The sequence below is a fragment of the Trichoderma breve genome, chromosome 2 (genome assembly GCF_028502605.1).
Source record: "Trichoderma breve strain T069 chromosome 2, whole genome shotgun sequence".
NCBI lineage: Eukaryota > Fungi > Ascomycota > Sordariomycetes > Hypocreales > Hypocreaceae > Trichoderma > Trichoderma breve.
The window spans coordinates 1,403,260-1,417,927 of NC_079233.1; the positions used below are offsets into that span (position 1 = coordinate 1,403,260).

General features: G+C 47.4%; 1 protein-coding gene across 1 annotated transcript; it reads right to left on the bottom strand.

Annotated features, from left to right (window-relative positions):
- Window positions 1-1,886: 1,886 nt before the first annotated feature.
- T069G_02678 (AMP-binding enzyme domain-containing protein) lies at window positions 1,887-14,160 on the bottom strand (the record flags this gene model as incomplete). Its single annotated transcript, XM_056169888.1, has 5 exons — window positions 1,887-1,927; window positions 2,058-12,869; window positions 12,933-13,134; window positions 13,207-13,564; window positions 13,649-14,160. The coding sequence occupies 5 exons, from the start codon at window positions 14,158-14,160 to the stop codon at window positions 1,887-1,889; spliced, it is 11,925 nt and encodes a 3,974-aa protein (XP_056030780.1).
- Window positions 14,161-14,668: the final 508 nt, after the last annotated feature.

Below are 14,668 nucleotides of genomic sequence, written 5' to 3' on the forward strand. Positions count from 1 at the left end.
CTGTATAACGAGCGGATAGCTAAAATAATTTTGAAGAGCATATTCGCCAGTGCTAAGTTTCTGATCAACGGAAGTGAGGATTGCATCGCCATCGGTTAAAGGATCTAGAGCTTCTTTCGGCTGGATAACCAATAAGCTAGAGAACTCGCAGGCGTCTTTGGTGTTGCTGTTTAGTTTACGAATGTTTTGTAGACCAAATTGTTCAAATTCAACCATCTCCAGGATCTGTTCCTGAACCTGCTTCAAAAATGTAGCGACCGATATCTGCCGATCGACTCGAACTCGCAGGGGGACGGTTGCGATAGCTGGGCCCGGCATATTTATTATTCCAGGCATTGGGGCTTGTCGGCCTGATATCGTTGTGCCGAAACAGACATCGTCAGTATCGCAGTAGCGGGCAAGAAGAATAGCCCACGTAGCTTGGAGAATTGTAGCTCTTGTGACTCCTGGTAAGCTTGATTCGGGAAGATCAATGTCCATAACCATAGATCGAACGCTGCTCGAAGGCTCTGGTCGATTTTTACTGGCAACGGGGGGGAAGGAGGCTTTCTTCGCATCACGAAGCTGCTCTTCCCAGTAATTAGAAGCAGATTGGGAGTCGATATCCATGGTGTACTGAATGAATCGAGAATAGGCCGTCAATGGTGTAAAGTTCATTCCTTTATACACATTCATAAGCGTGTCAAGGTAAACTCGGATAGACCAGCCATCAAATATCGTGTGGTGCATAGTCCAGATGAAATGTATCTGATTGTTCTTCTCCTGGATCAACGCGTAACGGCAAAGGCGAGACCCGTAATCTACTTTTACTTGTTGGATTGACTGGCGGTAAGACGCCAGTGTCAAACCATCTGTATCGTCCCAAGTATCGCCATTGACCACTACTTGGATCGACGAGCCATTGAGTTGAACAATCCTTGTTCGTAGAATGCCACATAGTTGCATCGTTTTGTCCCAGGCCGCTTTGAAGTTGGAGACATTTACTTGGTCTGATAAGTGATAGTGAAAGCTCGTGATGTACGAGCCAGGTTGTTTCACTGCCAGAGACATGAGGCCTTCCTGCAGGTTGCTGCAAGGATATGCATCTTCAATGTCCATCGACGGCGTTAAGTTAAGCTCCTTTCTCATTTGTGGTGTTAAGAGGCCGTTTCGAACTTGTGGCTGCAAAAGGCTAAATGGCTTTGCTACTTCAGTTCGTTCTAAGGCAGCGTCAATAGAAACTGCTCGAAGAGCAACCGAGGATAGACGAGAATCTTTAAAGATATCACTGGCTCGAAGTTCAATACCGGAATCGCGAGCTAAAGCAATAAGACGAATAATTGCAATAGAATCACCACCAATCGCCAAGAAGCTATCGTGTCTGCCAATCGACTGAACAGGTATATTCAAGACATTCGCCCAGATTCCCTGTAGATCGTGTTCCATTTTTGTTTCTGGGCTGGATTTGACCTCGTTCACTACGCTTAATGAATACTGCTCAAGACATTGCACATCTAGTGCAGCAGCAAAGCGAAGCAAAGATTTTCTGTCCAATTTAGAGGATGTCACAAGTGGCATCTTCTTACAGGGGATGAAGAAGGCCGGCACCATATAGCCAGGCAGAGAAGAGATTAAAGAACTGCGTAGGGCTCCTAAGCTGCTTTTCAGCTCATCGGTCAAAGGAAGAACGATATCTTCACTGGTCATGTTGTTGGCCATGCTAGCCGGAATGGTATCACTATTCTGGCATATAAATGCAACCAGGTTGGCGCCAGCTTCACTCTTGAGCGCCTCGACAGCGACTTGGCCGGTGGTATCCAAACTTTTGCGAATGTGGTGCTCAATTTCTCCCAATTCAATACGCAGGCCACGAATTTTAATTTGTCCATCCTTGCGGCTGCAGTACTTTATAGTACCGTCAGAGTTGTAAACGGCCAAGTCTCCGGTTCTATAGAATCGGTTCCAAAGTTCGCGATTTGGAGTCCATTGTGGGAGGGGGGTGACTGTTGCAGCAGCGGTTTTCTCTGGATCTGCCAGATACTCTCGTAGTAAATTTGGTCCTTGGATAACAATCTCACCAACAGCTCCCACAGGAGCTAGCTTAGTCGGATCTTCAGGATCGACAATCCAGCAATTGCCGCAGATTGGTCGACCAATGGTTAGATGCGATAAATCGGTGGATTGCACTTCCTGAATTGCGGCGATAATAGCTGCTTCGGTTGGACCCCAAGCATTAAACAGCCGTACCTTGCCAAACCAAGTGTTAAAGACCTCTTTGCTCGGAGCTTCACCACCAAGTGCAAGAAACTCTAAGCAAGGCACATCTTGAGGACTAATAACATTGGCAAGTGAGGGAGTTAAGATTGCCCATGTGACATTGGTATCTCGGATAAAAGCGGCCAATGTGTTCAATTGCATATCCCACGAAGGGATACAAACACAAGCACCTGAAACGAGTGGACACAATATCTCAAAAACTGACGCGTCGAATACGAAGGAAGAAAATTGAAGCATTCGAACACCATCGTGCATACCAAGCCTCTGGCTCAGCGAAACTTGGCTGCTGCAAATGGCCCTGTGTTGGATGACCACACCCTTGGGAACTCCCGTCGATCCGGATGTGAAAATTATGTATGAAACATCATCAGGGCTGACCTTCACATCGGGTTTGCTAGCATATGTTTCACTACCTCGGAGCTTGGAAATGAATTCCGCGTTCACTTCAACGACTTCTGCAACTAGTCGGCTGCACTTGAGCGAATTCGAAGGCGTGCAGAGAGCCAAGGTTGATCTAGTTTGCTTAACAATGCTTTGGTGACGTTCAGTTGGATGCGATGGGTCAATGGGCACCCAAGCAGCACCAATCTTGTTGATAGCCAAGATCGCGACAATATACCAGGCAGATTTGTCAAAGCAAACCATAACGAGGTCGCCAATTTTCACTTTCAACACATTCATTAGATGATGAGCCAGCCTATTGGCATTCTCATCCAGCTCAGAATAAGTGAAATCAGCATCCCAGGAACAAACTGCAGCAGAATCCGGGCTTATTTTTGTTCGTTCTTCGATAAGTGTATGGATACAGGTATCAACAACATTAGGCGCGTTGGGGTTAGCAGCACGGGCGAAGTCAATATCCCACTGGCTAGTCATCGACAGAGTGTTCAGAGGTTCTTCGTACTGAGAATTTAACTGCTCAATAATCTGCTCAAATTGATTGCAAAGACCTTGAAGCTGGTGATCAGACAGTATATCTCCATCGTAGTACAGCGTTAAAATCGCGTGGTTGTCAATCAGATCACATTCTACCGTCAAGGGATAATTGAAAAAGCTTTCCAACCAGGCTTCAATTCTTGTCTCGTCATTCGAATCAGATGTAAAAAGCTTTCCGTCATGACTTTCCGCATGCTGTCTCTGACTTGACTGAACAACAAACAAGCTTGTGAAGTCGGTAGCGTCTTTGGCACTAGCACTGAGCTTTGAGATGTTTTGAAGACCGAACTGTTCATAAGCTACCATCTCAGTGGCTTGGGTTTGGAGATTTTGCAGGTACTCAGACACACGCTGCGTACGATCAAGGCGGACTCTCACCGGAACTGTGGCGATTGTAGGGCCGGCCATATCAATTAAGTCTTGGACTGGCGCCTGTCGACCTGACATAGTTGTACCAAAGCAGATATCGTCAGTCTCAGAGTACAGACTTAGGATGAGTGCCCATGCGCCTCGAAGTACTGAAGCCATTGTTATAAAGGAGTTGGTTTGGCTCGGAACTGCGATTTTTCTCTTCATAATTTGGATTCCTTGAGCTGCCGTCTCTGATTCAGTTACCAGCTTTGGTGGTGGGAATGAAGCCCTTTGGGCACCTTCTAGCTCCTCAGTCCAGTAATCCATAGCTGCGTCCTGGTCCAGTTGTGAGACGTATTGGACAAAGTTTGCGAATGGGCGAAGAGTCGGGAGAGAATCTTGGGCGTAAGAACGCTGAAGGACGTCCATATTGATCTGCATAGTCCATGCGTCAAAAATTGCGTGATGCGCAACCCAAACAAAGTATGTTGGTCCATTGGAAGTGCTAATTATCGCATGCCGCGAAAGTCGAGATCCATAGGTCATATCAATGTTCTCAATCTCATCCATGTAAGCGTCGAGATTTTGGGCATCAGTCTGATCCCAGCACGTATCATCGGACACCACAGCTTGTAGCGGCGCATCTCCGTCCAGCACAATCCTTGTTCTCAAGTTGCTGCAAGACCTGATGGTTTGTTCCCAAGATTTCTTGAAACGATCGAGGTCAATAGTTTCTACTAGCTTGTATACCCGCTTGGCTATATAAGAACCAGGCCGTGTGGCGGTCAAAGCCATGAGACCTTCCTGCAGCGGTGTACAAGGGTACAAATCTTCAAGATCTTGTTCTCTTGAAAGCTGACATTGTCGGCGAATAGCAGTAGTTAGAGACTCCCCCCGTGTCTCCTCGATCATACTGAACGGTTGGACATCGGTGGTCAACTCGTGTCCAATAATCATAGAGGCAGCCATCGAGGCTAATTGAGAGTCTCTAAAAATGCTTGAGATAGGAAGTCGTATATTCTCTTTTGCCGCAAGATTCGAGAGGTAAATTGCAGAAATCGAATCGCCACCAATTTCCAAAAAGCTGTCAAATTTAGATATTTCTTCAGCGTTGATGTTCAAGACTCGAGCCCACAGGCTTTGAAGTTTAAACTCCATTTCAGTGGTTGGTGATACTTTATCTTGGCCAGCTATCGAAAATTCTGACAACATTTCGCGGGGCATGTTTGTCGCAAGTTCACGCAGCGTCCTTCTGTCGATCTTATTTGAGGCTGTATACGGAAGTTCTCGAAGAGGGAAGATGATACTTGGGATCATATAGCTTGGCAACACGCGTCGCAGTTCAAGAATAAGATCTTGGAAAGCAGAAATGAGTTTTTCATCTTTGATAAAGTTGCCGTAAGGGTCGGCAATATCCGTGATAGTGTTACACAAGTGGTTCTTGAATGTGATGAAAGCAATTATCATCTTGCCTGCTTCGCGCTCGATGAGGTCCACTACAGTGTGCTGCACATTTGCAAGTTTGGCTTTGATGTTATACTCAATCTCGCCGAGTTCTAGACGCTGGCCACGTATCTTGACTTGAGTATCCCGCCGCCCAAAGAACTCAATTGTTCCATCGGGGTTGAACCTTGCAAGGTCACCACTCTTATAGACTCTAGGCCTACCGCTGGATATAACACTGGGTAACCATTCTAAGTCATCGATAAAGGACTCCTTTGTCTTTTCTTCGTTGTTGATATAACCACGTGCAATTGCATGACCTTCAATGACTAACTCGCCGATGCATCCAATTGGAGCGAGGCGATTGTGATTGCCCGGCTCCACGATCCAAAGTGTGTGAGCAAATGGACGTCCAATATTTGTAGGTGAATCATCTCGTGACTTGAAAACATGCCCGGCAACATCTACACAAGCCTCCGCAGGACCATAGGCATTGATGATCTCTACTCGCCCGTGCCATTTGCTCAAGATATCTCTTGTGGAAGCCTCTCCACCGAGGCAAAGGGTCTGTAGAGTTGGAAGAGTATCAGGGTCGAGCGTTCGAACAAATGATGGTGTCAACATTGTCCAAGTGGCCCGAGCTTCGGTCATAAATCGTGAGGCGTTGCCCACTCTCTCGGTTTCTGTGGGAACACAGACGGTGGCTCCGAGAAAGAGTGAACCGAATATGTCCAAAATGCAAACGTCAAATACGTAGGCAGCGAATTGGAATACTCGCGTAGATTTGTTCATGCTGAACTTTTCAGGGTGGCGCAACAGTGAAGTACAAATGGCGTCGTGCGGCATGACCAGACCTTTAGGTTTTCCTGTAGAGCCAGAAGTATAGAGGACGTAGGCCGCATTGTGAGGCTCGGGCTTCTTGTAACTGCTCAATTCACGATAGCTTTTAGTGGTTTTGGGAGCCTGTGTCAACAGGGAGGAGGAAACCTGGATGGTGTGCTGAGCCATTCCTTCACATGACGGAGCCGTAGATGGTGAAGTGATTATCACTTTGGCATTGACCTCCTGAATCAAGGCCAATCGTCGTGACTCCGGATGCGAAGGATCAAGTGGCATAAACGCACCACCAGCTTTCAAAATACCGATCATAGCGATAACGGCCCATATAGATTTCTCCATGCAAAACGGTACAATTGTTTCCGGCTGGACGTTGTATTGCAAAAGCTGATATGCGACCAGGTCGGAAAGACGCTCCAGAGCAGCATAACTAAGTGACCCTTCCGAGGAGTACAAAGCTTCATCATTGGGACATGATTTCGCTTGTTTGGAAATAATATCATGCATACAATGTTCTTCGATCATGACTTCGTGGTCATTCCACTTCATGCTCTGTTGAAAATCCCAAGGCCCAGCTATGGCCACATCACGAAGCAGCTTTTCTCTGCCTAGAGATACCAACTGCTGGGTGATGTGGTCAAGCTGATGAGTTAATGCTATGACCTGCGATTCAGAAATGACGTTTGCATCATAGACAAACTCCAGCTCGATGCTATCATGGCCCAGGTGGCATTGGAGATTGAGAGGATAGTTGTAATAGTCTTCCATTGACCTCCATGCGAGCCGCTGCTCTGCTCTTGTGGAAACAAGTATTGCCTCATCCGCATCAAGTCCGCCCGTTATTTCCTTTGGCTGGACGACCATGAGACTGGTAAAGCTGCAGGCGTCTTTGGCATCTGAGCTGAGTTTAGCTATATTCTGTAGCCCAAATTGCTCGTGCATCACCATTTCAGTTGACTGCCTCTGAACATCACCAAGAAATTCCGACAATAGCTGGTCTGGGTTCAACCGGATCCTGATGGGGAGTGTAGCAACAACCAGGCCAAGAACATTCTCTACACCTGCAAGTGGAGCATTTCGGCCAGAAACCGAAGCACCAAAGCAAACATCGTCTATACTGCAGTATCGTGCCAAGAGAATCGCCCAAGCAGCGCGAAGATACGTCGCTGTCGTAATGGCCCCGTTGGTTGACTTTGGGACTGTAATTTCCCGTGCGCAGATACCCATTTTCCTTTCGGAGTTGGTGATGATAAAGTCATCTCTGGGTAAAGGAAACAAAGCGCGCCTTGCCCCAGATAACTGCGTTTTCCAGTACTTCTCTGAACTAGTCAGGTCAAGTTGAAGCGTGTACTGCACGAAGCTGGAATATGAGCCCAGCGGCGGTACTGCAGTATTAAAGTATATAGAGTGGAACGTCTTGATCACAAGAGCTAAGGACCACCCATCGAACACTGAGTGATGCGTAATGAAGGCAAAATAGCGATCGCCATTATCATCATTGACGAGTGCGAGACGAGAAAGTGGTGACCCATGAGACATGTGGATATTACTCGCAGACCTTAGGAAATCATCCATGTTCTGATTGTCCGTCGATTCCCACTGCACAGGCTCTTTGACAATAACTTGGAGTGATACCATACTGCTGAGCTGAACAATTCTTGTGCGCAGATTGCTACAAAGAGCAACTGTATGATCCCAAGAAGCCTTGAGGTGGTCAATATCAGCATTTCGCGCAACCTTGAATACCATTTTCGCGACATATGCTCCTGGTTGTTTCGCGGTTAGTGCCATTAACCCTTCTTGTAGCTTGGTACAAGGAAAAGCATCTTCAACAAGATCCCAGCTAGCCAGACCGCACTGCGTGAGCAGTTCTGCTCTCATAGCTAAGTCTGTCTGATATTGCTTGACTAAGTCGAAAGGTTCAACACGGGAAATCATGTTAGACTCTCCGTTCGTCTTATCAGCGGCAGCAGCAACTTTCCACAGTCTTGGATCGTCGAAGACGTCTTTGACAGTGAGTGAGATTCCAGCTTGGCGGGCATCGGCCACAAAATGAATCACAGCGATAGAGTCACCGCCGATTTGCAAGAAACTATCATCTCTTCCGATAGACTCCAGTGGCATGTTCAGCCTTTTCGCCCAAATGGCTTGCAGCTTACTCTCCGTTGCTGTCTCTGGTGGATTCTTGACAGTGTCAACCAGCGAATAAGTGGACAGGCTCTCAGAATCAAGCTTTTCGAAATGATGCTTCAAGGTGCGTCTGTCCAACTTGGTCGAAGTAATCGATGGCATATATCTGCATGGGACGAATAATGAGGGAATCATGTATCTTGGAAGGTTCACAGACAGGTGTCCAATCAAGCCAACAATTTGGCTCTTCAACTGGCTTGTGACTGGGAGGAACATGGCAGCATCTCCATCTGCAGCGGTATCAGCTGTAGGTACCATTCTTGTCTCGGTACTGAAGCAAAAGAAGGCAATCAAGCTCGAACCAGCCTCTGTGTCAATTTTATCCACCATCAATTGCTGAACCCCGTCAAGACATGCTTTGATCTGGTGCTCCACTTCACCCAACTCAACTCGAAGGCCTCGAATTTTAATTTGAGTGTCTTTTCTTGTGACAAATGCAATCGTTCCATCTGGGTTATATTTACACAGATCACCAGATTTATAAAATCGATTCCAGTGGTCTAAATTGCTGTTGGGCACCCAACTGGGCAAAGGCTTGACTGTTGTTGATTCGGTTTTGGCAGGATCTGCTAGATATTCTCTGAGTAACGTTGGTCCTTGGATAACCACCTCACCGACGGTTCCAAAAGGTGCTAGGCGATGTGGATTCTCTGGATCAACAAGCCAGCAGAAGCCACCAACAGGTCTACCAATCGTCAAAGGAGAGTCATCAAGAGATCCGTATTCGTGCAGTGTACTAAAAACACAGGTCTCAGCAGGGCCCCATCCGTTGATGAGACGAACCTTGCCAACCCAGGTCTCTAATATATCGCGGCTCACAGCCTCGCCAGCAAGAAGCAATAGCTCAACGTCAGGTATATCATCCGGGTTTAAAGTGCGAGAGAATGAAGGAGTAGAATACACCCAATTGATCTTCATCGTGCGTATATACTCAGCAAGACCATTCATTCTTACTTCTTCAGATGGCACACATATGCAAGCGCCAGCAATCCAGGGGCCGACGGTCTCTCCAATTGACATATCAAAGACATATGATGCAAATTGTAGAACTTTGACATCCGACGTCATTCTGAGCCGTTTGGTGGCAGCAGTTTGACTGGTACAAAGAGCCCTGTGCTGCATAACGAAACCTTTAGGAGTTCCAGTGCTTCCAGAGGTAAAGAGAACGTAACAAGCATCACTTGGAGATACCGTGCGTGGATTCTTGTTACCTTGTCTTCGCTTTATCAGCATCTCGTCAAGAGTAGCAGAAACTTCAACGACATTTTCGACTAAATCAGCACAAAGAGTGGTGTTGGTAGGCGAGGCTAACGCAAGCTTTGCCTTTGTCTGCATTACAACTTTCTTATGGCGCTGGAGAGGGTGAGAGGGGTCGAGAGGAACCCAAGCAGCCCCGGCCTTATTGATCGCCAAGATGGATACGAAGAACCAAGCGGATTTTTCGAAACAGACATGAATAAGGTCGCGTGCCTGAACTGCACAATTATCAACAAGGTAGCTCGATAGTCTATCAGCAGCAAGATTCAGCTGGCTATAGGTCAACGTCAAATCGGATGCATGGACGGCCATCGCGTCCGGTCTCTTCAGAGCGTGGTCTTCAATGATTTGATGTAAGCATGATGAAATAATGTCTGGCTCTTCGCTATTGCATCCTAGGGCACGCTGCAGATCCCACGGGCCGGATACTGTGATGGACTTCAAAGGGACATCATCTTGTTCAAGAAGCTGTTGAGTAACATGTTCAAAATGGTAACATAAAGCCTCCAACTGGCCTTCGGTCAAAACATCATTATAGTAAGTGAACTCAAGTTCGATCGCATCATCTCCAACGCGAGTTTGAAGAACTAACGGATAATTGAAATAGTTCCTCATGGCTTCCTCTGATATCGCCTTTTCTTCTATACCTTGTTGAAGGATCGAGTCCGACGAGGAGTAAGCTGCTGAAGAGAGATGCTGCATTGGTTGGATAACAAGCAAATTAGCAAAATCACAAGCTTCCCTAGCACTTTGCCCAAGCTTAGAGATATTCTGTAGTCCAAACTGTTCATGAGCAACCATTTTAGACGCATGCGATTGAATATGCTGGAGAAATTCAGAGACTCGCATTTCCCGATCAATCTGAATTCGGACAGGTACAGTCGCAATCATGGGTCCTGGAATTTCGTTCAAGCCGGGCACAGGAGCTTGTCGGCCAGACAAGGTCATACCGAAGCATACATCGTCATTGCCACAATACTGAGCAAGAAGAAGAGCCCAGGTGGCGCGAAGGATGGTTGCCGTGGTTATTGCTGCTTTGGGATTCTGGAACGGTATGGATTTTTTCATCACGCAATCTTGAGATTTCGCAGTTATAGAAGCAGCAGGGAATTGGGATCGTTGTGCACCTTCCAATTCTTTCCTCCAGTATTCACGAGAGTGATCATAATCGAGTGACCCAACGTACCGAATGAAGTTCGAATATGGTGGCAAAGCCTCTATGCTATAGTTCGTGCTGAGATAGGATCTTTGTAAAGCATCAAGGACGATTTTCATACTCAGACCATCAAAAACAGCGTGATGAACAATCCAGATGAAATAGGTGTCACCGTTCTCCTGGTGCAACAACGTGTTTCGACTGAGACGATCTCCATAACTCATAGGAACGCTTCGAGTCTCGTTCAAATATGTATTCACGTCGGTGTTCGAAACAGGGGCCTCCCATGTAGTATCAGTTGTAACGATAGCCTGCAATGCTTCGGAGTTAACTAAGGCTATCCTTGACCGTAGACTGCCGCAGAGCCTGATGACCGCGTCCCAAGAGGCCATAAAATGATCAATGTCAACATGCGGCATCAGCTTGTAAACCTGCCGATGAATGTAAGATCCAGGCTGCTTAAGTCCAAGTGCCATAAATCCCTCTTGAAGCGTTGTGCAAGGGTAAATATCCTCAATTGTTCCGACATCGAGGTTGCACTGTTTCTGCATCTCGGTTTTGATCTCATCCATGCTGTCTTGCGGAATCAAACTGAATGGCTTAGCATATCCCAATTGTTCAGCATCATCGATTGAAGCAACAGCGGCCATTTGTGCCAGCTCGGGATTCTCCATGATGTCTATCGGGGATAGGGAGATACCATGTCGATAAGCAGTTGTGGCGAGCTCGGTCATCGTAAGAGAATCACCACCAAGGAAGAAAAAGTTATGCCGCCTGCGAATATCTTGGATACGGATCTGAAGCACATTGCGGAGCACATCTGCCCAAAGAGCCCGCAAGATTAACTCCAACTCAGTCTTTGGTGTTTCCTCAGCTGGGAGGCTCGCAGTCGTCATCAATGTGGCTCTTGTGATGATTTGAGTCCGTCTATCTTTTGCCGGAAATGGCACTTCGTTGGTATCCAAGAGACCACTATCATCATGATTGCTGTAATTCCATGGGTATTGAGGCAGTCCAGATATTGCTTTCCCGGTGAACAATGGATCATACTTCAACGCCACGGAATACTGCCAAAGCCGGCCAATCGCCGATAGGAAGCTCGCCAAACAATCTTTCTCTCTAAACTGGGATGAGATATAGTTGCAAGGCACAGAGTTGGCAGAGCATATCTGTGAAAGTGGCCCAGAAAGAGTTGAGTGCGGTCCAATTTCCAAGAATAAGTTGTGCTGAGGGGTAGTCTCAAGAAGAGACAGAACCGCGGAAGAGAAGCGGACAGGCGAGATCAAGTTGTTTACCCAATACTTAGGGCCAAGGTCTTTGGCAGCATTGAGAATGCTGCTATTAACGCTCGACACGAGAATGGCCTTTCTCGTTCGCTGCTCTGGCAAGGCAATTCTTTCAGCCTCTAATAGCCCCAGAAGTTCAAAAGAGATTGATTCCATATGGTGTGAGTGAAAAGCTGTACCAACATGCAACTTTCGCGTAGTTACTTGCGGTCTGGACATCTTGATCAAAGTCATGACCTCCTCCATCACATCGCGGTCGCCAGAGATTGTCGTACTCATGGGGCTGTTTTCACAGGCCACAACGACGCCTTCACGCAAGAACTCTTTCGTATCTTCAGCGCTCAGACCCGTTACCGCCATGGTTCCATCGAATGTGCTCATCGCGGCGGCATAGCCATAGTAATATGCCGTAACAATCGCGCCTTTCAGAGTAAGAAAACCTGTGGCGTAGGCTGCAGCAATCTCACCGCTGGAATGACCGACGACAGCCTCTGGCGTAGCCCCAATACGCTCAAACTGATGAAAAAGTGCAATCTGCAAAGCGGTCGACAGCGTACAAGCTGTTTCCACAGAGTGAATTCGACATAGAGGGTCGGTGGATGATCGCTGGATTTCCTCTTCGATCGTCCAAGAAGGCGGTGTCTTCAGTTGACGCAAGATGTTGTCCATGTTTTTAATGTCATCTCTGAATCCATCGAGCTGGAAAAGTTCTTTCCCCATGCCTGCCCACTGCGCTCCCTGGCCACTGAATACCATCGTGATGGAAGGAGGCTCAGCCGGGCATTTCGCGGGGTTCGCAGTACTCAGGCATTCCCCGTCGACTCCGAGGAGCGAAAAGGCGCGGTGATTGAATGCTTCTCGGCGTAAGGCACGAGTAAAAGCAACATCAGGGACGAGTTGCGGGTATGCCTTGACGAAATCATGGTGAAGTTGTATCTGCTGGTTCAGAGAAGTTGCGTTGCTTGCTGAAAAGAGGACAAGTTCTGTGCGAGAGCGATTCTTTTTTGCTGAAGAATCGTTATTTCGATACGATTCAAGGATAACGTGGGCTCCAGAGTTTGCAGTTCCAAGATAGCTGATGCTGATTCTCTCAGCTCGACCAGATGGAAATTCGCGTGGCTTTGCAAACGCACTGAGCTTCCGATTTTGAGATTGACCTGGGCGATTATGTAAACATTTTGCCTCCCCAAGTACCAGACATTGCTCTTCCAGGCTCTTACCGTTTGCTGCAGCTGGGATAGAGGGCAGAATTGTTTGATGCTTTATGGAAATCATAGCCTTAATCAAGCTGATAAGGCCCGAAGCACTCTTTGAGTCGCCGATAGCATGGCAAGAAGAGCAAAGAGAGGCATCACTCTCTCCGAAAACGCGTTCAAGGGCCGAGAGCTCGACTTGGTTTCCAGCAAAACCAGCATCGTAACACTGCATTTGTTAGTTTATCTCTTCTTCCAGAGCAAAAGCAAATGACTTATTTTGACGAGAAAAAAAACTCACCTCAATAACTGCCGTATCACGCGGATCCAACCCAGCGGCATCATAGGCCTCGCGGATCATGTCCGCATAGATACTTTCTCCTGAATTCACGGCTTCTTGAAACTCATGGCCGTCGCATGTGTTAGTAGCACAGATGACGGCTTGAATGGGGTTTCCATCGCGAATGGCGTCATTCATTGGCTTGATGAAAACTGCCACCACCGCTTCTCTCTCAGCATTATCCTCATCCGCATCCGCGGCGGTCATCAAGTTGATGCCCGCAACGAGAGCAGCTTTGGCGTCGCTATTCTTGATAGCGATACATGCTTCATGAAGCGCCAGCAGTGATGCGGAAGGATCCGCATTTTCAATCATTACGCTGAAATATCATTAACAGTTAGCCACCGCGCGTTGATGAAAACGGAGGTTGAGTGATTCAGCTCGAGGCTTGGGTTGTACTTACCTTGGTCCTTGAAAGTCATATTGTTTAGATACATAGTCCGCGATAGAGGTGTGTCTGACATTGTTGGACTCGGATTCTTCATTACTAGGCATTGCCAGATAGCAAGCTACAGGCGCATCCTTTCCGCGGTAGCTGACTTCGCATGCATCTTCTAGGCATTCACGCGTAACTTCGAGGAGTTTCTGGCCATATGGTCCAAAATCGGCTGGGCCCTCAGTGGTCGTGAATAAGGATGCATCAACGGAGTTGTGGCCTTCACTTAATCGGCTGCCGTGCACATCACGCCCTTCATTCTGGGCTCCAGGTGCAGAACCGCGGGCTTCCGCGTCACCGGCCAATAAATCCCAAAACTCCTCGGTACTGCGGATTCCACCCGAGAGTCGCATACCAACTCCGCAGATAGCGATGTGGAACTGATTCGCAGTTCCATTTTGGCTCTTGGAGGAGTTGATAGAGCCATTGATGCTACCTCCAGCCCCAGCCTCTTCGGCCGAAGACTTGATTCCAGACATATTAAAGGTTGTAATTAGTACGTTGAAGCAAATTAAATAAAAATGGACATTAAATTCAACCGAAATCGTGTATGTATCGACCAAGACGCTTGCTGGACCGACTAGGTGGGAGGTCGGTGGGCATCAAATGGTATAAAAGGGAAACTCTTTTCAAGGATAGACATTACGACTCCTACTCCTACTACGAGTACTTCGTAATACTTGATGATATTACTGTCAAAGCAGGCCAGGGCCTAGCCAATGATAGTACCCTGCTCTCCAACTCAGTCAATGTCTCACAGAGTTTTCAGCACTTGCGAGGATGCGGCCATGCTCAGGTGTGCACGGGCAAGGCCCCAGTCGACTTACCGCCATTGTCCCGCGCGTCAATCCCTTTGATGAACAATCTTTCAGGGATCTAAGACCCATCCAGCGGCAGAGCTTTGATAGATATACATGATACTTCATATAAAGTCGAGGGCGGCTGCTTCAAACCCGCGCACAAGCACACCACTACAACACCACTAGT